The sequence below is a fragment of the Dryobates pubescens genome, chromosome 17, assembly GCF_014839835.1.
Source record: "Dryobates pubescens isolate bDryPub1 chromosome 17, bDryPub1.pri, whole genome shotgun sequence".
Taxonomy (NCBI): domain Eukaryota; kingdom Metazoa; phylum Chordata; class Aves; order Piciformes; family Picidae; genus Dryobates; species Dryobates pubescens.
In genome coordinates, this window is record NC_071628.1 from 21,148,575 (window position 1) to 21,170,583 (window position 22,009).

Consider the following 22,009-nt stretch of genomic DNA (forward strand, 5'->3'; position numbering starts at 1 on the left):
AAAGCGAGGCAGCCACAGGAGGAGGGGCTGCCCCTTCCCCGCCCCGCGCAGGAGCGGCTCCCGATTGGCTAGCCCTGCCGTCACCAAGCGGGATGAGCCAATAGGCAGCAGGGCTTGGCGTTTAAAAGCGGCTGGGCTGGGAAAGGCGTGACTGCCCGCCGCGGGGAGCGCGGGTGGGGAGCGCCTGAGGCGCTTGTTAATTAGTGGTATTTCATTAAGGGGCTGCCACCCTTCCATCAGCCCTCCTCGCAGCTCAGGGGCTCCTGCAGACACCCTCCCAGAACAGGAGGGACCCTCCTCTCTCATTCCTATCTGCTGCTTCATCTCATCTCTCCCAAAAAAGGAATCTGCTGCTCCTCCAGCCATCAGAAGCCATGCCAAGGCTTCAATCTCTTCTCAGAGAGTTGTTTACATTCTAAAAAAAGCCGAGTTACCATCAAAGTACAGCCAGGCTGCAGGAGCCACATACCAGCCAAGCTTTCCTCCCCAAGAGTTCTTAAAATGGCCTGTACAGCAGAAAGCAGCTTTTAAAAGGTCTCTTCACATCATTTGTGAAGCATTTACCCCAAATTTTCCTTCTCTGTTTCAACCCAGGCCAGGTTTGAGTCCCAAACCATCTACTGCACGACCAGTCTTCACAGACAGGGAATGGAGAGCCCACCCTGAAAGAAAAGCAAAGCCATCTCACAGCTGTGAAGCATGAAGAAGTTTATTTGTTGTCTTACAAAGGACTACCTTGTGACAAGCCTAAAAGGTGACAAGTCTAAACTTCAAGTGTCATCCTATCAAGTGCTACCTAGAAGTGGAACAAGCCTGTCTGCTCCCCAGCCCCACAGAGCCAGGAGGAGCACCCGGAGGAGAGCTACATCCCAACAGGGCATGAAGAATGCAACCTCACAGATCCGTTCTTCCTAAGCCTCCTCTCGAGGACACAGCCTTCACCTGATGCTTAACCAGAGAACTTTTGAAATCCAGTTAAAACATCAGGAGCTCAAACATCAAATCAGTAACAGCCGAGTGATGCTGGGATGGTGGGGAAGGAGCAAGTCCATGCTCCCCATGCGTGTCCAGGTGAGGATGGCCCTCAGGTGACTGCCAGCAGTCCCTCTTAGAAACACTTGCGATGGACGATGGAAGGGCCGGACTCATCGTACTCCTGCTTGCTGATCCACATCTGCTGGAAGGTGGAGAGGGAGGCCAGGATGGAGCCACCGATCCAGACAGAGTATTTGCGCTCCGGCGGGGCGATGATCTTGATCTTCATGGTGCTGGGCGCCAGGGCGGTGATTTCCTTCTGCATCCTGTCGGCGATGCCAGGGTACATGGTGGTACCCCCAGAGAGCACGGTGTTGGCATACAGGTCCTTCCTGATGTCAACGTCGCACTTCATGATGGAGTTGAAGGTGGTCTCGTGGATGCCGCAGGACTCCATGCCCAGGAAGGAAGGCTGGAAGATGGACTCAGGGCAGCGGAAGCGCTCGTTCCCAATGGTGATCACCTGCCCATCGGGCAGCTCGTAGCTCTTCTCCAGGGAGGAAGAGGAGGCCGCCGTGGCCATCTCCTGCTCGAAGTCCAGAGCGACGTAGCAGAGCTTCTCCTTGATGTCGCGTACGATCTCCCTCTCGGCCGTGGTGGTGAAGCTGTAGCCCCTCTCCGTCAGGATCTTCATGAGGTAGTCGGTCAGGTCACGGCCAGCCAGGTCCAGACGCAGGATGGCGTGGGGCAGAGCGTAGCCTTCGTAGATGGGCACGGTGTGGGTGACACCGTCCCCAGAGTCCATGACGATGCCAGTGGTGCGGCCAGAGGCGTAGAGGGACAGCACAGCCTGGATGGCCACGTACATCGCTGGGGTGTTGAAGGTCTCAAACATGATCTGGGTCATCTTCTCCCGGTTAGCCTTGGGGTTCAAGGGGGCCTCGGTGAGCAGAACGGGGTGCTCCTCTGGGGCAACACGCAGCTCGTTGTAGAAGGTGTGGTGCCAAATCTTCTCCATGTCATCCCAGTTGGTGACAATGCCGTGCTCAATGGGGTACTTCAGGGTGAGGATGCCCCTCTTGCTCTGGGCTTCATCCCCCACATAACTGTCCTTCTGCCCCATGCCCACCATCACCCCTTGGTGCCGTGGACGCCCCACGATGGAAGGGAACACAGCACGGGGAGCATCATCCCCTGCAAAGCCTGCCTTACACATGCCAGAGCCATTGTCCACCACAAGAGCAGCAATCTCCTCATCTGCCATGTTGACTGGGCCTGAGATGGGGAATATGCAGATGTTAGAGTCCCTCCCCAGAGAGATCGGTGCAGAAACATCAAGAAGCCTGAACACCTATCCCCATGCACTATAGGTCTGAAAGAATTTGGGATACTAGAAAGCCTCAACGAAGTGCTGAAGGAGTGGAGATAAATGCGGGGGGAATTGAGAAGGTTTGAACGTTTGTTCCATAGAACCCTCAGCGCCTGACTAGAGACACTAGAGAGGAGCCTTAGGAAGGCTCCTCAGTGGAGAGAAGACGCCAGCGAGGCACAAGACCTATTTATTGCCAAAAGATACACGTGTACGTGCAAGCTTCAAATAAGGAAAGAGGAGAATAGAGGTAAAAAACAAGCACAGACCCTTCCCGCTCCCTCCCCGGGGAGAGACCCCACAGGGCTGCTCCCCACGCACACCTTTGCCGCAACCCTGAGAGAACAAAGCCCAGCCCCAACCCAAGCAGGCTCCCTTCTCGGGAGCGAAAAGCCAGCGGGGAACCACTAACCCCACGCCGAGGCCTCACCCCGGGACCGCGCATCACATCGACCCTCACCTGCGCGACTGCTTTCAGCCTGCGGCGCTGCCTTTTCAACGAGTGCTGGGCCCGGCACCGCGCCCCGCCTTTTATTGCGCCCGGAACCGGAAGCCGCCCCTCGCCTCGCTCTGTGATTGGCTGCAAGCCAGCCCGCAGCCTCGCCTCCTCCTCCCCACCGCAGCCGCTTCCGGGTGCCGGGTGGCCGCGCTCGCCTTCCGTTGCCGGGGCTGTACCCGGAAGTGGGGCCGGCGCTTCCGTTACTGGGCGCCGCCTTCGCCGCCCCGTTTCCGGCCGGGCTGAGGAGGGGCGGTGCGGGGTGAGGGGTGGGGGGGGGTAAGAGGGGAAGAGCCGGCGAAGCTGCGGCGGCCGCGCACGGGCCGGCGGTGACCCGCTCCCGGGGCCCACGGGAGGTAACGGCCCCCTTCGCTTCGGTGGGGTGGGGAGTTTTGGGCGGCTACGGGACGGGTGGGGTGATACCGGGCGGCTAGGGGGGAGGGGGGAGATGAGGAGGAAGGGGGCGCTACCGAGGAAATGGGTGGGGAGTGCCGGTCCCGTGGCCAGGCCTGCACCGAGGGCCAGTACCGAAGCGGGAGGAGGTGGGCTGGAACTCGCCGGTTGCTCGGACGGGTGGGGCCGGGGGAGCGGCGCTGGCCGCCAAGTGCAGCCGCCCTTCCCCGGGTAGGTCCCTTTGCGGGGGGTGGTCGGTGGTTGAGTGGTGGCTGTGAGGCGTGGAGGGAAGTCTCCGGTAAAACCGGAGCGGCGTGGGAGTTGTAATTGTTTACCGCCCCGGGAGACCTCACCCCAACTTGGGCTGGGAGCTGCGGCTGCTTTTCTCACTCTTTAACTCTTTCAGGTGGTTTCGCCTTGGAAAACCTTTTTTTTCCCCTGAGCCCAGAAGCAGGCGTTCACCCACTGAGGCTGCCAGCAGAGCTAGTTAAAAATGCAAATCAGGGGGCTTTTTAATTAATTAAACGGCTCTCCCGGGGACTAAAAAGCCGCACAAAGGCTGGCGTGTGAGGAAGCTGAAGGTTAAAGCGAATCCTTTCGCTGCTCTGACTGGGAGGGAGAGACAGAAAAGGAAGCAAATATCCACACGGCGGGTGGGGGGGGGTTAAAATGGGTGTGAAAACTTGGAGTGGTTTCGTGTTATCAGTCTGGTTGTGGTTGGTGTCTTAAGCTCTGGCCTGGCCCTGCGAGGGAAGGATTTGCTGCGAGGCATCACCTTGTCGGGCCTTCCAAGTGGCGGTGGAGTGGGTTTGCCTCTCCACAATGGCATCGCTTCCTAGTGAGGAGGGATCCCAAATGTCTTTGGGGGGAGGGGGGGAGGGAGGAAGGGCTTCGAAGGCCCTCGGCAGTTGTGCTGGAACCTGTCACACGCCATTGTACCTGACCTCCTCCGGGAAGTACACCGGGGCCCTGCATACCAGGGTGTTGCTGCACCTGAGGTGTGTTTGCTCGGCGTCTTAGCCCGGTATCAAGTCATTTATTATCCTACCCGAGGTGTGTGTGTGCCTGTGTGCTAGCCTCACACCCCTCCTGAACGTCCCCCAGGCAGCAGAGGTGACACCTCACCCCGCCTCAGGTGCAACAATACACCGGGCGAGGTGTGGGCTGGAGGTTCTCTTTACCCTCTTGCAACACCCTGCACCGATTCGTTGTTGCTTTCTCCCTCTGTGTGTGTGTGGTGTGTGTGGAGCTAGGCCAGATGGTGCATTGTGCCTTCAGAAGGAATCTAAGGCTCTTTTCAGCTGGCAGGTAATGCATTATTGCTCCTGACATCCAAACCACTAATCCACTTTATATCGTTTCATTTGCGAGCTCACAGCCTCCTGCTAGATGAGAACCCAAAAGGCATCAGCCAGGCTTTTCATTTGGGTGATGTGCTCTTACTTAGCACAGGGAAGAGCTCACAGAGGGGAAGAGGGTGGGGGGAAAGAATGAGGTTGGCTTCAGAGCTGGTGGGAACTTGGTAGGAGAGCCATGCTCTGACCCACCTTAGAGGAAGGCTTGGAGTGGCGCTAGGAGTGCTGGAAGTTGTCTTTCACTTTCAGAACCGGTGTCTGGTAGGTTATTTGTTGGTTTAGGACAGAGCTGTGCCTGCTTGGAAGTGTGTGTGTGTGTGTGTGTGTTAGCAAAAGAGGCTCTCTGGTTGGTTTTCAACTCTTGAATCCAGCAGTGCTGGTTGTAAACAGGGTGGTGGGAGGTGGCCAGGAGACCCTGGAGCTTGTTTGTAGTTGGCCTTTTCCTTTGTTTCTCCAAGCTGTGAGGGTATTTGGCTATCACTGCACCTTGAAGGGCAGCCAGTGGGATCTCTTCAAGCATCTTTTTACCAAGCTGGAGGAGGCCTGTCTCTGTCAGCAGGTCCAGCTGGTGACACAAAGTCCAAGCTTGATGATTTTTTCCCCCCATGATTTGGAATGAAAGGGTGTAGTCATCTTTCTAGGATTCACTGCAGATCAGTGCTGTGTCTCTGATCTGGGTTTTGCACAAGAGGTTGGGGCTGGCTCAGCACAAGTTTGCTGCAGGTCAAAATGGAGAAGTAGGAAAGCTCTTGGGTCCTTCAGGTGGGGGAAAATTGAAGAGAGAGGGTGGGGAAGCAGAGGTGTAGGAGTTGCTGGGTGCTCAGCAGTCTGTTTGCAGGCTGCTGTGGTCTTTGCTTTACTCTCCTCTTGCTCTCCTGGGAGGGGGGAAATAGCTAAATATAGTTGTTGGGTTGTTTTTTTTCAGGCAGATGTGTAAAGTGTAAAGAATGTAGCCATGCAATGAAAACATGAAAGAATTTGGAGATAACTGGTGTGTGATAAATTCCTGCCCAGCTTTTTTAATGGCCAAAGTGATCCAGCTGCTCATCCCAGCTGCCTCCTTTTAAGGAAGTATTTTCAGAAGCAGCAAACCAACCCTTGCAAAGGGAGGGAAAAAAAAAAAAAGGAATTATTTAGGGAGGGTGGAAGGATCCTGACCCAGAGCCCCAAACTGCTGGGCCTGTGGACAAAGGCATTTTGTAGATGCTGTCTTTTTTGGGGAGGGAGGGAGGGAGGGAGGTAGGGGGCGAGGGGGTGTGCCTCTGAAACTTGAGGTTATAGGCAAATGTGTTCAGCTTGAAAAATACAATTAAACAGTCTGAAAATTGAATGCAAGTTTGAGCCTGAGGCTGTTAAACATGAAGCTGATTGTTTCACGGTCTCCTGCACAGGAAAGAGTATTGGCTTTGCACTCTATTTATCCTCTTCCTGGGGAGAGGGGGTGGGGGGGGGAGGAAAAGATGAAAGCATTTTATATTCATACAGACAAATATTTGTCTCTCTTTCAGATTCCCCCCCAGTCTCCCAAGGTCGGGGCTTGAACCCTGCCAGATAAAGTCGAGCCCAAACCCCCACCCCCCACACCACCACCACCTCCTCCTCTTCGTTTTGCCTTGGTTTTCTTTTTGGGCCCCCCCCCTCCCAGCCATGCAAACTGCAGGATGAAGCTGGAAGCTGTGGTTGAGCAGCTGCAGAAGCAGCAGCAGAAGCAGCAGCCGCCTCTGCAGATGGATTCCAGGGAGAGGCAGCAGAGGCAGATGCGGGAGGCTCAGCTGCTCTACACGCAGCAGCTGGCCGTGCAGCAGGCCGTCCTGGCCGCCACATCTGGCAGGCCTTCGGGGGGCTCCCCCGTCAGGCCTTTGGCCAGAGGCCCACCTGCGGCAGGAGCTACCAGGGCTTTTGATCAGAGCAGCATGAATTCAGAGCCAGAAGAGGAGGAGGAGGATGAAGAGGAGGAGGAAGAAGAAGAGGAGGAGGAGGAAGAGGAAGAAGAAGAAGGGGGGTTGGAAGGTGGCGATCTTGAGGACGGCACCGACGGCGCTGGCAAAGAGAGCTGCTCCGCTCTGAAGTATTTTCATGCTCCCAAAGTTGCTCATCACAACCAAAGAGTGGCCTCTACCTCCAGCCCTCTGCCGGCTCCGGGGCACCCACGGGGCCAGCAGGGCAAGGAAGAGCAGGGTAAAGACACTACTAAGCAGCCCTACGCGGGGGGCTCCCCGTCTGGCCGCCAGAGCTGGCGCTTGGACGAGCAGCTCAAACAGGTCAGTGTCACCAGCACTTCTTCCTTCTGCCTCAGAATGACCATATTCAGTCAGACTGAGGGTTTCTGTGGCCCTGTGTCCTCTCACAAGGCCTTCTGACTGTTTGCCAGGGCTTAGGAGCAGGCATGTGCAGGGTGATGCTGGCCTGCTGTGCTCCTCTGGGGTTAGGCTCTTAGAAGGAGCTTGCAGGAGAGCTTGGTTTGCTTTACAGCTGCAGAGCTCCAGCTTAGGGCTGGCAGAACCTTTGGTTGGTGGGAGAATAGGTTTGAGCTTTGGCTTGTTTCTCATCTCTCTGGCTGCTGCTCAGCCATTCAGAATGGGACAAGCTGGTGTTATATTTGTTTCTGGTGCAGACACCCTCCTGCTAATGTCACCCTGGAGTTATTTGATGTGCAACATCTAAAACCCCTTTGTGTAGGACCTCTGGGATGAAGCTGGGTCTGTGGGCAGGGTTTGTGTCCTGCCACTGATCCTGTGAGCCAGCAGAGCCACTTTGTGTTCCACCTGTGGGGTGGAAGGAGCTGATGTGCTGCTGCCTGGGTTTGGTGGGAGGTTAACTGTGTGTTTGAAGGTTGACTGCTCCTTGTAGATGAATGCCAGAGGATGGAGAGTTCTCCTCTTGGGTTGGAAGTGGGTGTTCAGTTAATGCAGCACTAGTGTGCTGTTGCAGAGCTGATTGGAGCAGACCTTCAGGGGCTGTGACACTGTTTAAGTCTGTTGGATTCCAAGGCAAAGGACAGCATGATTCAAAGAAAGAAGAGAACCAAACCAAGAAATGGACTTTGTTGTCCTTCTCCACAGATGTTTGTCAGGAGGGTCAGGTTTTGAATCAGAGAATCAATAAGGTTGGAAAAGACCTCAGGGATCATCAAGTCCCAACCTGTCACCCAACACCTCCTGACAACTAAACCATGGCTCCAAGTGCCACATCCAATCCTTTTTTGAACACTTCCAGGGAAGGTGACTCCACCACGTCCCTGGGCAGCCCAGATGCTTCAGATGTTGCTCAAAACCCCTGTATGGAAACAGCCAGAGATGGTCTTTTCTTCCCAAGTCAAAAAGCTAGAGGTGTTGTGGTGAGCCACAGAGGTTGGAAGGTTTGCTGTGAGTGCTCAGGGCATGCTCTTCCCTTAGCAGGTGGTCACTTCCATGAGATGATTTGGTTCATGCTGTCACAGGCAGCAGTTTGAAGAGAAACTGTGGTTTCAGTGGTGCCCAGTGACAGGACAAGGGGTAAGGGGCACAGACTGGAACCCAGGAGGTTCCATCTGAAGAGGAGGAGAAAATTCTTTGGTGTGAGGGTGCTGGAGGCCTGGAGCAGGCTGCCCAGAGAGGTTGTGGAGTCTCCTGATCTGGAGAGGTTCCAAACCTACCTGGCTATTGGGATGCTGGGCAAGCTGATGTGGATGACCCTGGAATGGATAATCTCCAGAGTTCTCTTCCAACCTCCACCTTGCTGGAATTCTGTGAGCTGCTAAAGCTCAGCTCTCTTAATTTCTTCTCCCACTCCATGTACTGTGGGCTCCTTGCCCAGCTGCTCCTGCAAACCTCTGCCTGATTGGTGTTCCTACACCAGTGCTTGTGGCTGGAACTCCTCAAGGCTGCTACATGAGTGGCATTTGTGCTGTGGGTGCTCCAAAGCATGATGGTGGAGCAGCCTTGGTGCATGAGATGCTGCAGGCACCCAGTTGCTGCTGTGTTTCATCTGTGCTTGCCCTTCAAGAGGGTTTGGACTGAAAAGAATGAGTTCCTCAAGCTGTTGTAGGGAAATGAAGTGGGGGTCAGGGGATAGTGGTCAGGGTATAGTCACTAGAGAAACTGCTTCAGAATTTCCAGAACTGGAGTGAGTGGTGCAACCATCCTCTTCTTTCAGGGGTTTAGGGTGGAGAGGGTTACACTCTGGAATCTTAGGCTGGTTTGACTCTTAGGCTGTTTTTCCTTCTTTTGGGGAAGGCAAATAGACCATGAGTGTGCCAGAACTGCTCTTAGTTGGTGTGGAATAGCAAACAAACAAACCCAAAATGCTGTTTTAAAATCAGCATGCTGGGCACCTAGAGAAGAGGAGGCTCAGGGGAGAGCTTAGTGCTGTCTACAACTCCCTGAAGGGAGGTTGTAGCCAGGAGGGGGTTGGTCTCTTCTCCCAGGCAGGCAAGCAGCCCCAGAACAAGAGGACACAGTCTCAAGCTGTGCCAGGGGAAGTTTAAGCTGGAGGTGAGAAGAAAGTTCTTCCCAGAGAGAGTTGTTAGCCATTGGGATGTGCTGCCCAGGGAGGTGGTGGAGTCCCCATCCCTGGAGGTGTTCAAGAGGGGATTGGATGTGGCACTTGGTGCCATGGTCTAGTCGTGAGGTCTGTGGTGACAGGTTGGACTTGGTGATCTTTGAGGTCTCTTCCAACCTTGGTGATTCTGTGATTCTGATACTGAGCCAGTTCCTTTGGCCCATTTTAGCAGTGATCAAGTGTTTGGGAGCAGGTTGCAGCTTCCTCTGGTTTGGTTGGTTGGTTGTTTTTCCCTCCTGGAGGAGCCTGTTGGGAGATCTCATTCTTTTTACAGCTACCTGAAAGGAGTGTGGTGGGGCTTGGTCTGTTCTCCCTGGCAAAAAGTGATAGGATGAGAGGAAATGGCCTCAAGTTACACCAGGGGGGAGTTTAAGGTTGGACATGAGAAGAAACTTCTTCCCAGAAAGGGTTCTCAAGCTCTGGCACAGGCTGCCCAGGGCGGTGGTTGAATCCCCAGCCCTGGAGGTGGTGAAAATCCACAGAGATGTGGTGCTGGGGGCCATAGGTTAGCACCAGCCTTGGCAGAATTAAGAGACTGGTTGGACTCCAGGACCTTAAAGGTCTTTTCCACCCAAACCCAATTCTGTGACTCTATCATTTCAGTCCAGCTTAGTCTGGAAGCCAAAGTGCACCGAGCTGCACTGGGAAGCAGAAGTCCCTTGCTGCTGTGGTTAATCTGTTGCACTGCTGGGAAGGCAGTGGGTCATAGAATCAACAAGGTTGGAAAAGACCTGAAAGATCATCAAGTCCAACCTGAGTGAAGAGTTGGGGGAGATGCCTTGGGCATCAAGTTGAGGAGTGGCCTATAGGGGAGTCTCAGGGATGGTGGGAAAGTATCACAGGTGGTGGTGGGCAGGTTCAGCTGTCCCCAAACAGCTTCCTGGTGCTGTCAGTGAAGTCAGGGGTGCTGAGGCAGATGCTCTGCCCAGCAAGCCCCTGGCTTTTCTTCAGTCCTGCTGGAGAATGATGTTAGAAGGTGCTGTGGTGTGCTCCAGAGGGCCCAACAGCAGTGATGGTGGTGTGGTATAATCACCTTGGGTCAGGTAAATATTGCAGATCAACTTGTTTGCATTCACCACTGGAGTCTGCATACCAGGGAGTAAAAATTTAACTGTGCTGCACCAGTGCAGGGCTGGGGAGCAGTGGGGGAGAAGCTGATGGAGGTGGGAATAAACTAGGGGGGGGAGGTGGCAGACAGCAACCATCAGCAGGACAGCAAAGGGTAGGGATGCTTGTGGCACTGTAAGCTGTCCATGCCATTCCTGCCAGCCTGGCTTGAGGGTTTTTTCATTTCAAAGGCATGCTTGAAAGAGACTGGGATTATTCTTATGCCTAAAATGGTTGTCCTAGGCAGAAAAATAACCCACCCAAAGAGTCCAGTCCAGGATCAAATAGAGAAGTAGCTGTTTTGTTTTCTTCCCCTGGGCTTTGCTTTCGCTTCTCTCGAGGTGGGGGCTAAGAAGCACTGGGTACACACTGCTCTGGGAGCATTTGTGGTATGCATAATGGCATATGAGGAGGAGGTTGGGGGGGGTGGGGGTGGAAAAAAGTCACTTGTTTCTCCTTTCAAGTGTGGAAGAGAGCTGCCCTTGGAGGCAAAACGTTTCTTGATAGCATTAAGGCTGAGAGCACCTGGGAGGTTTGCAGTGAGGAGATGGCAGAAAGATGGAAAGGAGCAGCAAAGATGAAGCCTTCTCTCCCCCCCTGCCCCCCCATTCAGTTTGGCCCTGGACAGCCAAGTAAATAATTGTAGAACAAGCTGGCAGACAAAAGAGCTGGCTCAGCTCATGACAGGGGCGGTGGGAATCCTGTCAGCACAAAACAACAAGGGAGTGGAGCTGCTTGTCGGGGAGTTGCAGTCCCAAAAGAAGAGCTGGAGAGGTGGAGGCAGAGTAGGGGGGGGGGTGGGGAGGGGATGTGGGAGCTCAGCTCATTTGCTCCTCAGACTTCCTCAAACCCCCTGCAAATCTGTCACTGCTCCCCTGAGCCTTCTGAGAAAGGATCTTGTGGGAATGAGAATGAGGGTTTCGTCCTGTGGGTGCAAATGCTGCTGTGGGAGAAGGTTTCAGAGAAGCTTAGAATGGGTTGGGTTGGAAGGGACCTTAAAGATCACCTAGTTCCAACCCCGCTGCCATGGGCAGGGACACTTCCCATTAGACCAGGTTGCTCAAGGCCTTGAACACCTCCAGGGAGGGGGCATCCACAACCTCCCTGAGCAACCTGTTCCAGGGTCTCCCCACCCTGTCAAGAATTTCTTCCTAATCTCCAGTCTCAATCTCCCCTCTCCCAGCTCAAAGCCATTGTCCCTCCTCCTGCCACTCCAAGCCCTTGTCAAAAGTCCCTCCCCAGGTCTCCTGCAGCCTTCTTCAGGTATGGGGAGACTACTCTAAGGTCTCCTTGGAGCCTTCTCAATCTCCAGGCTGAACAGCCCCAGCTCTCCCAGCCTGTCCCTATAGGGGAGGTTCTCCAGCCCTCTGATCATCTTCCTGGCCTCCTCTGGACCTGCAGCAGCACTCCAGGGTCTTTCTTCTGCTGGGGGAGGGCACCAGAAGTGGAGGCAGTGCTCCAGGTGGTTGTCTGGGGGTCCTGGTGGGTTGTGGCATTGCTTGGTGGTGGCTTTGGCTCCTAGGGAGAGGCTGGTGGGGAAAGGCAGGGCCACAGGCAGGGTCCTGCTCCTTTTGCACTCAAGGCCGGAGCGCAGCAGCAGCATGAGCGAGTTTGTCAGGCTGTTAGCACAGCCCAGCCCATTCCTTGGTGGAATGTGGAGAGCAGGCTGCAGTTTCTGAGGCCATCAGCTGGTATTTTAATGCCTCCTTCGACTCCAAAGCCTCCCAGGAAGCAGCTGTCCTGTCTTGACTTCCAGAGAACGGTTTGTGGCCTGGTTTTTGAGAGGGGCTTTCTCACATGGAGGAGTCACCAGTCCCTCCTGAAAATCCTGACCCCAAAACCTTGACCAAAGGTCATGGTGTGTCTTGAGAGAAGGCAGCTTCACAGAATTGCTTTGCTGCCCTTGTGGGTTGGGTTTTTTATTCCTTTTCTTTTTTTTCCCTGTTCTTTTTGGCTCGAGGGCCTAGGACTGAGTGGCTGAGATTCCATAACTTGAAGTATGTGCCTCAAGTGGGGTGTGTGGATGCAGGCATTGCTCAGGAGATGCTCCTTAATCCAGAGGGGGCTGAAGGTCCCAGCAGTCCAAAAAAACCAAAAAAATCTGTGCTTCCCAGGGTGCATTTTTTTGGTTTGCCTCCTGCTCAGTTCAGATATCCAAAGCCTCCTTCAAGGGCTGGATGTGTAATTCCTCATGTGAAGCACTGGATGTTTTGGGGTTGGGGTTTTTTTATGCTGCAGGGAGAGAATAGAATAGAACTAACCAGGTTGGAAAAGACCTTTGAGATCATCCAGTCCCAACCTGTCACCCAACAGCATCTAATCAACTCAGCCATGGCACCAAGCACCCCATCCAGGCTCTTCCTAAACACCTTCAGGGACTCCACCACCTCCCTGGGCAGCACATCTAATGACCAATCTCTCTACGAAGAACTTCTTCCTAACATCCAGCTTAAACCTCCCCTGGTGCAGCTTGAGACTGTGTCTTCTTGTTCTGGAGCTGGTTGCCTGCCTGGGAGAAGAGACCAACCCCCAGCTGGCTACAACCTCCCTTCAGGGAGCTGGAGAGAGCAATAAGGTCTCCCTTGAGCCTCCTCTTCTCCAGGCTAAGCAACCCCAGCTCCCTCAGCCTCTCCTCACAGGGCTGTGCTCCAGACCCCTCCCCAGCTTTGTTGCCCTTCTCTGGACACCTTCCAGCAGCTCAACCTCTTTCCTAAACTGAGGGGCCTAGAACTGGAGACAGGACTCAAGGTGTGGCCTAACCAGTCCAGGGGCAGAATGACCTCCCTGCTCCTGCTCAATTCTTCCTGAAGAGCTGATGTTAGATGCTTGGTTTCTCTTTCCCTGAAAGCTTTGGTTTGCTGGGTTTTTTCCCCCTTAAGAACAAATTTTTATCCTTCCACTGCCATTTGCTGCTGTGGTGGGTTGAAATTCACATACCCCCACCCCCCCCAACACTAACTTTGCCAGACCAGCTCAGTTGGAAGCAAATGAAATGTTGGGGGAGGAGGGGATTTCAGCCCACCACAGCTGCTTCTCTTAATTCCTGGTTAAGAAATGATCCCAGCATGAGTGGCTCTTCAGAACGTGGTTGAGTTGGGTAGAAGGTTGGACTTGTCATAGAATGGCTTAGGTTGGAAGGGACCTTAGAGGTCATCCACTCCAAGCTTGATGATCCTTGAGCTCTTTTCCAACTTGAATGGTTCTGGGATTCTAGCAGAGTTGCTTTGATGAAGCCTTCATCTCATTCTTCTCCTGCTGTAGCACCTCACTTGGAACTTCAACTGCAGCATCACTGGTGGGAGCTAACAGCATCACCTCTTTGTTTAATATACCAAGGAATGTATGAGAGAGGAGGACCAAGAAACCACTGCTGATAATGACTGTAAGCAGCAGCCTGCAAACAACTGGTGTTAGGCATCAGGGGTTCCCCCCAGATCTTCACAGTGGGGCTGTTCAGCCTGGAGAAGAGAAGGAGGGCTCCAGGGAGACCTTAGAGCAGTCTTCCAGCACCTGAAGGGATCTGCAGGAGAGCTGGGGGAGGGACATTTGACAAGGGCTTGGAGTGATAGGATGATGGGCAATGGCTTTGAGCTGGGAGAGGGGAGATTGAGGCTGGAGATTAGGAAGAAATTCTTTCCAGTTAGGGTGGGGAGACCCTGGAGCAGGTTGCCCAAGGGTGGTTGTAGATGTCCCCTCCCTGGAGGCGTTCAAGGCCAGGCTGGATGAGGCCTTGAGCAACCTGGGCTGGTGGGAGGTGTCCCTGCCCATGGTGAAGGGGGTTTGAACTGGATGACCTTTAAGGTCCCTTCCAAGCCAAACCATTGCAGGGCTCTCTGAGGCAGGTCCGTGGGGCTGCATCAGGGCAGGGCTGGGTTGCAGCGGGTGCGAGGTGCCAGGAGGCAGAGCTGAGGAGCTCCTTTATATCCTGGGGAGAGAAACAGCTCCTTTGTGGATTTGTTCAGGGGCTAAATTTATCTGCAGGAATAGTTGCAGCTTGTCTCCTCCAGTGCCCATTTATAGAAGTTGTAGCTAAGAGTGGAGAGCTGTAGGTGGAAAGATCTCCACCGTGTCGTGTTCCTGCGCTTGGGGTTCTCTCCCTCGGGGCTAAATCTGGGGCTGGTGTGGCAGGGTGGAGCTCTCTTCTTCCCACCAGAGCCACCCAGCTCTTCTCACTCTGCTTCTCAGTCAGTTCCTCTGAGCATTTTGTGGTTCACAAAGAGCCCAGCTTTTCCTTGAGGGATCAGGAAAGCAGATTCCTGTTTTGCAAGGCTGGGTCATGGGAGCACAGAAGAGAGGGGGCAGAAAAAACTTCATCAAGGAGGGGGTGGGGGGGGAAAAAACAACAAGTCATGAAGCTGTTAACTTCAGGCCATTCTTTTCCCTTTCCCTTCCCCATCCTCCCTGCCATTCCTGGCATCACTAAAATGCTTTCAAAGCCCATCTTTGAAGCTGCCAGTGATTGAGCTCTGTTATTAGGAAGCCAGGGGAAGGGTTGATCCCAGTCGCAGCGGTAATTATAACTTGGTTCTTCCATGCTTGAGAACTTGCAGCTCAAGGCAGTAGCCCTGATCTTTATCAGTGGGTTTGTAGTACAACAGTTTTCTTTCTAATAGCATCTGTTTCACTTCCTAAGGCTTAACTCTGCCCACAAAAGGAATTTCTGGGGATTCTCTGATAATCCTGAAATTGCTGCCCCTGTACCTTTTCATTGACTCGGGGGCTTTCAGTTAACCCATGGGGGGAGGGGAGGGGCTTGCTTTGCTACTGCAAGGTTTAGCTTAGCCCCTAAGTGGCTATTTCAGCAGATTTCTGGCCTAAAAACCTCTGTCAGAACCACTGCCTGCAGTGGGGAGGTGCAGAATCATTTTGAGTTTCGTGCCAGAAGGGTGTTTTTTACCACCCACCCCCCTTTGTTTTCTCCGTATTAAAGCTTTAGTGGATTCTCTCCAGAGTTTGCCAGTTGAATGCAGCTTTGCAGTTGGGGGTTTTAGCTGAGCCCCCCTCAAACACCTCCCTGGGAGCTCCTCTCAAACCCCTCCATGGAACTGGGATGTGAGGGAGAAAGGATCTGGGAAAGGAGCATTTTGCATTCTTCCTCCCTGTCCCTGTTTGCACAGCAATTTGTGTAGACCACTGGAGGAGGAGCTGCTTGCTGTTGTGTTTGCCTTAATACTTCACCTTTTCAGTTGAACACGGGGGTGGGAGGGTGGGGGTGGAGGGGGTGTGATTCTTCAGTGTCTGGGAGGTGACATCTGAGGGGTAGGTGTCCTGCAGGGAGGGATTTTAGGCTTGTTTGTGAGGGTTTTGCCCTCAGGAGGATGGGGCTGGGCAGAGCGGGAAAGCAGTTTGTCAGCTCCCCTCTTCTGCCTTGCTTGGCAACTCAGGGTTAAACTCTGGCTTTTGAATGTGGGATTGGAAACCAAAATTGCTCTGGACATCTGAGCCTTCCCTCTAATAAGATATTCCAGGTGGTTAGGGAGTAATCCTAAAATAGCTCCAGATATAATTGCTTCTGAAGCCAGGCCTGCAGCCTCCCGGGGAGGAGGGTGGTCCCGGGGGGGGCTCTGATGGCTTCCAAGGTGTTTGCAGCATGGGGAAGGCTCCCTGGCTCTGCCAGCAGCCCCTGGAGGTGGCCAGCCCTTCCCAGTACCTCTTGGGGATGCACAAGAGGCTCAAGCACAGCCTGTCCCCCTCCTACCACCTGTAACTAGGAGAAAGCAGGTGAGCTCTTGCGGGGGGTAGCTCAGGGGCTGTTTGTCAAGCCTCAGCAAATTCCCTTGATACAAATTGGTGGAGGGAGAGGCAGAAGTCCCCTGCCTCTCTCAACAGTGTTGTTTTGTTGTGGGTTTTTTTTCCCCCCTCTTTTCCTTCCTGCTGCTATTGCCTGACTTCTACAAAGGTCTTTTAATGACTTGTGAGGCTATATTGATTTCTCAGGTTCCTGCTGTTTATACGGAGGAAGGCTTCTCAGCATAGGGGGACTTTGTTTTCTGAGCAGCAGCAGAAAGGAAGCTGGAGACCAAAGCTCCTGCTGAGCTCTCTTGCTGTGCAAAATGTAGTTTATTTTACATCTGGAGCACCTTTTGGCTCAGTAGCTTCACGTGGGGCTCTTTGCTGAGGTACCTGTTCCAGCTGTGCTCCGACTGCTGCTGATGTCTCTGGTTGTAGCCCCGGCGGGGACCTTTGGGTCCAAAGATCTCAGCAGTGCAGCCCCTCTGTGAGCAGAGCAGTGCCTCAAGATCAAAGCTGAGGCCTGGGAAAAGTGCCTTTTGGTGCTTGGAGTCTGTGCTCTGAATAAATAAAGCCTGATTCCCTGGCTGCTGAGCTGACATTTCGTGCTGGCCAGAGACTTTGCTACCCAAAACAAACCTGTGCCCTGGCCTGGTGTCCCCGCAGCCCACGTTCCAGTGGCCCCCCTCAGCTGATTTACAAGGGGCTGGAGGAGCAGCCTTCTCCTTATCTCTTCTGAGAGCTGCTTCTCGTGGGGAGTGGCAACTGGCTCAAAACCTTTCCAACCACTGCAAGGAGGAAACGTTAATGCTGGGCCCCCGTCTCTCACCTCGGCTCACTCCGTGTCACACCAGGTGATGTCCATCTCTGCCAATTTTCTGGACATATGGCCAGCCCCTGATGGCTTCAGTGGAGCTGTAAGCTCCTTTTCACTAACATCTTGTAGGGTGGGGGAGCATTACTGCTGTGCCCTCGAGTGTTTGGGGGTGGAGGGCCAGGAAGTAGGCTGCCTGCATTCTGCTTGTTCTCTCTCATACCTTCCTGCCTTTCTAATTACCCTTTCTGCTTCCGACAGAACAAGTCAAATAAACCTCCTAAAGAGGCTTTAAGCCCATGCAAGGTTTTGTTCTTGGAAATGTTACCAAGTTCAAACCCACTGGCAGCAGAGATTTGTCTCCTTTAAGCCCCCTTCTCTTTCCTGTTTGCAAATGTAGCGGAATAAGCTCTCGGCATGACCCAAAGTTGCCTGTGAAAGAGGTGGTTTGCTGCTTGGAGCCACCCAGGTTAACCCCACAAACAGTTGTGCCCTCTGGAGTTGTAACCCAAGCACAAACTTGGGGAGGGGGCAGCTCAGCCCTCTGCAACTGGGCTGCAGACATGAGGAGGGGGCTGGGAAGGGCAGCAGAGGTGAGGAGGGGGCCAGGAGGGGCAGCGGAGGTGAGGAGGCGGCTGGGCGGGGCAGCGGAGGTGAAGAAGGGGCTGGCTGGGCGGGGCAGCAGAGGTGAGGAGGGGGCTGGCTGGGTGGGGTGGTGGAGGTGAGGAAGGGGCTGGCCAGGCGGGGCAGTGGAGGTGAGGAGGGGGCTGGCCGGGCGGGGCAGCAGAGGTGAGGAAGGGGCTGGCCAGGCGGGGCAGTGGAGGTGAGGAGGGGGCTGGCCGGGCGGGGCAGCAGAGGTGAGGAAGGGGCTGGGCGGGGCGGCAGAGGTGAGGAAGGGGCCGGGTGGGGCAGCAGAGGTGAGGAGGGGGCCGGCTGGGCAGGGTGGCAGAGGTGAGGAGGGGGCTGGCTGGGCGGGGCGGCGGAGGTGAGGAGGGGGCTGGCCGGGCGGGGTGGCGGAGGTGAGGAGGGGGCTGGCCGGGCGGGGCGGCGGAGGTGAGGAGGGGGCCGAGGGGGGCGGCGGAGGTGAGGAGGGGGCCGAGGGGGGTGGCGGAGGTGAGGAGGGGGCTGGCCGGGCGGGGCGGCGGAGGTGAGGAGGGGGCTGGCGGGGCGGGGTGGCAGAGGTGAGGAGGGGGCTGGCGGGGCGGGGCGGCGGAGGTGAGGAGGGGGCTGGCGGGGCGGGGTGGCAGAGGTGAGGAGGGGGCTGGCGGGGCGGGGTGGCAGAGGTGAGGAGGGGGCTGGCGGGGCGGGGCAGCGGAGGTGAGGAGGGGGCTGGCGGGGCGGGGTGGCAGAGGTGAGGAGGGGGCTGGCGGGGCGGGGCAGCGGAGGTGAGGAGGGGGCTGGCGGGGCGGGGCGGCGGAGGTGAGGAGGGGGCGGGCGGGGCAGCGGAGGTGAGGAGGGGGCCGGCTGGGCAGGGTGGTAGAGGTGAGGAGGGGGCTGGCCGGGCGGGGTGGCGGAGGTGAGGAGGGGGCCGAGGGGGGCGGCGGAGGTGAGGAGGGGGCCGAGGGGGGCGGCAGAGGTGAGGAGGGGGCCGAGGGGGGCGGCAGAGGTGAGGAGGGGGCTGGACTGAGGACATTTGGGTGCTTCAGTCTGGCAAAGAGAAGTCCGAGGGGGGAGTTCATAAATGCCTATAAATAGCTGAAGGGCGGGTGGCGGGAGGATGGGACCTGGTTGCGTGTCCGGCGAGAGGACAAGGGGTAGTGGGCACAAACTGGAACATAAGAAGCTCCATCTGAACATGAGGAGCAACTTCTTTAAGGGTGATGGAGCACTGGAGCAGGCTGCCCAGAGAGGTGGTAGAGCATCCATCTCTGGAGGCATTCGCAACCCACCTGGGCAGGTTTCTCTGTGACCTCCTCGAGGTGAACCTGCTTTGGTGTTGGACTCTGATCTCCAGAGGTTCCTTCAAACCCCTGCCATGCTGTGAAATCATTTTGCCTTGGAGTGTGTGAAGCTGAGGATGGGAAATGATGGGCTGAGGGAGCTGGGATTGTTTAGCCTGGAGAAGAGGAGGCTCAGGGGAGACCTCATTGCTCTCTACAACTCCCTGAAGGGAGGTTGTAGCCAGGCAACCAGCAACAGAACAAGAGGACACAGTCTCGAGCTGCACCAGGGGAAGTTTAGGCTGGAGGTGAGGAGAAAGTTCTTCCCTGAGAGAGTTGTTAGCCATTGGGATGTGCTGCCCAGGGAGGTGGTGGAGTCCCCATCCCTGGAGGTATTCAAGAGGGGATTGGATGTGGCACTTGGTGTCATGGTTTAGTTATGAGGTCTGTGGTGACAGGGTGGACTTGATGATCTTTGAGGTCTCTTCCAACCTTGGTGATTCTGTGGGATGGGAAATGGTGGGGATGTAGTGGGACACTGGAACAGGGTGCTCAGGGAGGTAGCTGAGGCCCCATCCTTGGAGATATTCAAGGTCAGGCTTCAGGGCTCTGGGCACCCTGATGTCATGGAGGATGTCCCTGCTGCCTGCAGTGGGGGGTTGGGCTGGATGAGCTTTGGGAGGTCCCTTCCAACCCAAACCATCCTAGATTGTATGAATATCTGCTTCTGAAGAGACTTCTGAAGGATCCTGAGTGTCCACACAGGTTTGTTGGTAGTGTAGAGGTTTTAGGAGCAGCTGGTTGGTACTGTAATTAGCATAAGACACAGCCCCCAACTTGGTTTGAATCTCTGCTAGCAAAGGACACCCCCAGGAACCCCTCCCGTGACCAGACCCCACTCTTCAGCTCTCTCTCTCTCCCTAGCCAGGGCTGGGAATTGATCTGCTGTAATAAACAGCTGACATAACAGAAGTGGCAATAATCCCCCATTAAATATCTTTCAGCTGATGGCACTCACTGGATAATTGACTTTCCAGCAGGAATTACTGGCTCAAACTAAATCAGCAGGCATTAGAGCAGCTCAGGGCTGTGGCTTTGGAAGGGGGGAACTGTAGCTTTGCCTGGCCTTGACAGGAGCTATTCATCTTTCTAATTCAATGTGTGTGTCACAACCAGATGCCTCTGAGGCTTCAGATATTGGACTCACCTCTCTAATTCACCTCCCCCTTTTTTGGGGGTGGGGAGGAGGGGTCTGTGCTGAAAGCTCTTGCTGTCTTTGGTGTTTTCCTGTCTGCTTAGGGTGCTGTGTTTGTCAGGGCAGGCTGGTAGGGGTTGGAAGGGAACCTCCAGTCCAACCCCTCTGCCAGAGCAGGATCTCCTAGGGTAGGTCACACAGGAATGCATCCAGGATGGGTTTGGAAAGTCTTCAGAGGAGCAGGCTCCACAACCTCTCTGGGCAGCCTGCTCCAGGGCTCTTTCACCCTCCCAGCAAAGAAATTTCTCCTCCTGTTGAGGTGGAACCTCCTGGGTTCCAGCCTGTGCCTCTTGTTCCTTGTCCTACCACTGGGCACCACCAGAAAGAGCCTGGCACCTTCACCTTGACATCCACTCCTCATTGATAGGCATTGATAAGATTTCCCCCCCTCAGCCTTCTCTCAAGACTGAACAGCCCCAGGTCTCTCAGTCCAAACCACCTTGGGATTTGGTTGCCCTCTTGAGAGGTTCTGGAGCTTTGTGAAGTTTAAAGGTGCTCAGGCAGGTTTCAGGAGCATTCTTTATGGCCTTGGTCCAGCTGTACAGCCAGAAGCTGGTTTCTAGCCCCAGTGATCACTTCAGAATGGGCCTGACTGGTGTAATCCTTTTAATGCTTAAGAAGAATGAAGCTTAATCTAGCAAAGCTGAGCTTTCCATTTCTGTGGAGAAAATCCACAGCCAGGAGCTTCCAGGAGGAAGGGTCCTGGCTTGGCCAGAAGCATTCCAGTGGGATCATTTCCCTCTTTCTTCAGCAGGCTCTGGGTTTGTATTTCCAGGTGTGGTTGGTGTCATCTAGCAAACAGAAAGGTAGTTGCTTGGGTACCACCAGCACCTTTCACTGGGGATTCCAGGATGATGTGCAGAGCAAAAGCAGCACTTCTGGTTGCTCATCATTAGATGAAGCTGAAAATGAGCCAGTGTGTGCCTAGGTGGCCAAGAAGGCCAACAGCATCCTGGTCTGGATCAAGAATGGTGTGGCCAGCAGGAGCAGGGCAGGCATTGTCCCCCTCTACTCAGCACTGACGAGGCCACATCTCAAGTCCTGGGATCAGTTTTGGGACCTTCACTCCAAGGACATTGAGGGGCTAGAGATGGTCCAGAAAAGGGCAGTGAAGCTGGGGAAGGGTCTGGAGAGCAGGGCTGGGGAGGAGCAGCTGAGGGAACTGGGGGTGTTTAGTGTGGAAAAGGGGAGGCTGAGGGGAGACCTCATTGCTCTCTAGAGCTCCCTGAAAGGATGTTGGAGTGAGGTGGGGATTGGTCTCTTCTCCCTAGTGACAGGGTACAGGACAGGAGGAAACGGCCTCAAGTTGTACCAGAGGAGGTTTAGGTTGAACACCCTCTAAAGGGCTGGCAAGGCCTGCAACAGGCTGCCTAGGGAAGTGGTGGAGTCTCCATCCCTGGGGGCATTTAAAAGCCATGTGGACGTGGTGCTGAGGGACATGGTTTAGTGGTGGCCTTGGCAGTGTTGGGGCCATGGTTGGACTCTGATCTTAAAGTTGTTTTCCAGCCTGAAGAATTCTGTGCTTGCATCAAAGCCCCTGCTGCAGGGGGTGGGGGGGAGCCATGAGCAGGTGAGGGAAGGCAGCTGGTGGAGGTGTTAGAGGACTTCCCACTGGAGTGGCTCTCTCTGGCAGCAGGTAGCTTTTTGGAGATCCACATCTGCAAGCAAAAGTCTTAGCTCTGAAGAACTTGCCCCTGCCCTTAGTGGGTGAAATCCCAGGTCTCTTCTTTTTGATGGGCTGAGCATCAGAGCCCCTTGAGGTCCCTTCCAGCCTCGGTGTGCTGTGAATCCATTCCACAGTTCCAGGCCAATGTGCTGGAACAAATGCACAAATGCTTCTGTCCTCTTGGTCCAAGGCAGCAGCTGCTCTTTGGGGTTTGCCCCCCCAAAATGCCCATTTCCAAGCTTTCTGGAATCATTTCCCACATTGCTCTTCCTGGCCCAGCCTCTCAGCCTTGTGCTTCTCTTCCCTAGAACGGCAGCGTGACCTGGAGCGACGAAGGGGATGGATGCAGAGGAAGAGAGATCTCAAGAGACTTTGCCAAGGTTGGTGAGGGTTGATTTTGGGGGAAGGGGCAACTTGGAAGGGAGGGAAT

At 54.9% G+C, this 22,009-nt stretch overlaps 2 protein-coding genes across 2 annotated transcripts in view; one reads left to right on the top strand and one right to left on the bottom strand.

Annotated features, from left to right (window-relative positions):
* Positions 1–698: 698 nt before the first annotated feature.
* On the bottom strand, positions 699–2,247 carry LOC104310186 (actin, cytoplasmic type 5). Its single transcript, XM_009911595.2, has one exon. It carries the CDS (start codon positions 2,237–2,239, stop codon positions 1,109–1,111), a length of 1,131 nt encoding a protein of 376 aa, XP_009909897.2. The 5' UTR covers positions 2,240–2,247; the 3' UTR covers positions 699–1,108.
* A 3,984-nt stretch (positions 2,248–6,231) lies between these two features.
* ARID3B (AT-rich interaction domain 3B) overlaps positions 6,232–22,009 on the top strand; it is a 51,596-nt gene continuing 35,818 nt past the window's right edge. Inside the window, exons 1-2 of the mRNA XM_009911606.2 lie at positions 6,232–6,849; positions 21,888–21,959. Of these exons, the coding sequence (XP_009909908.2) occupies positions 6,250–6,849; positions 21,888–21,959 (672 nt within the window). The 5' untranslated portion in view covers positions 6,232–6,249. The remainder of the gene's footprint in view (positions 6,850–21,887; positions 21,960–22,009) is intronic.

Excerpts from the sequence above, each read along its gene's own strand:
- LOC104310186 (XM_009911595.2), bottom strand. The coding sequence starts at position 2,239 with ATGGCAGATGAGGAGATTGCTGCTCTTGTGGTGGACAATGGCTCTGGC.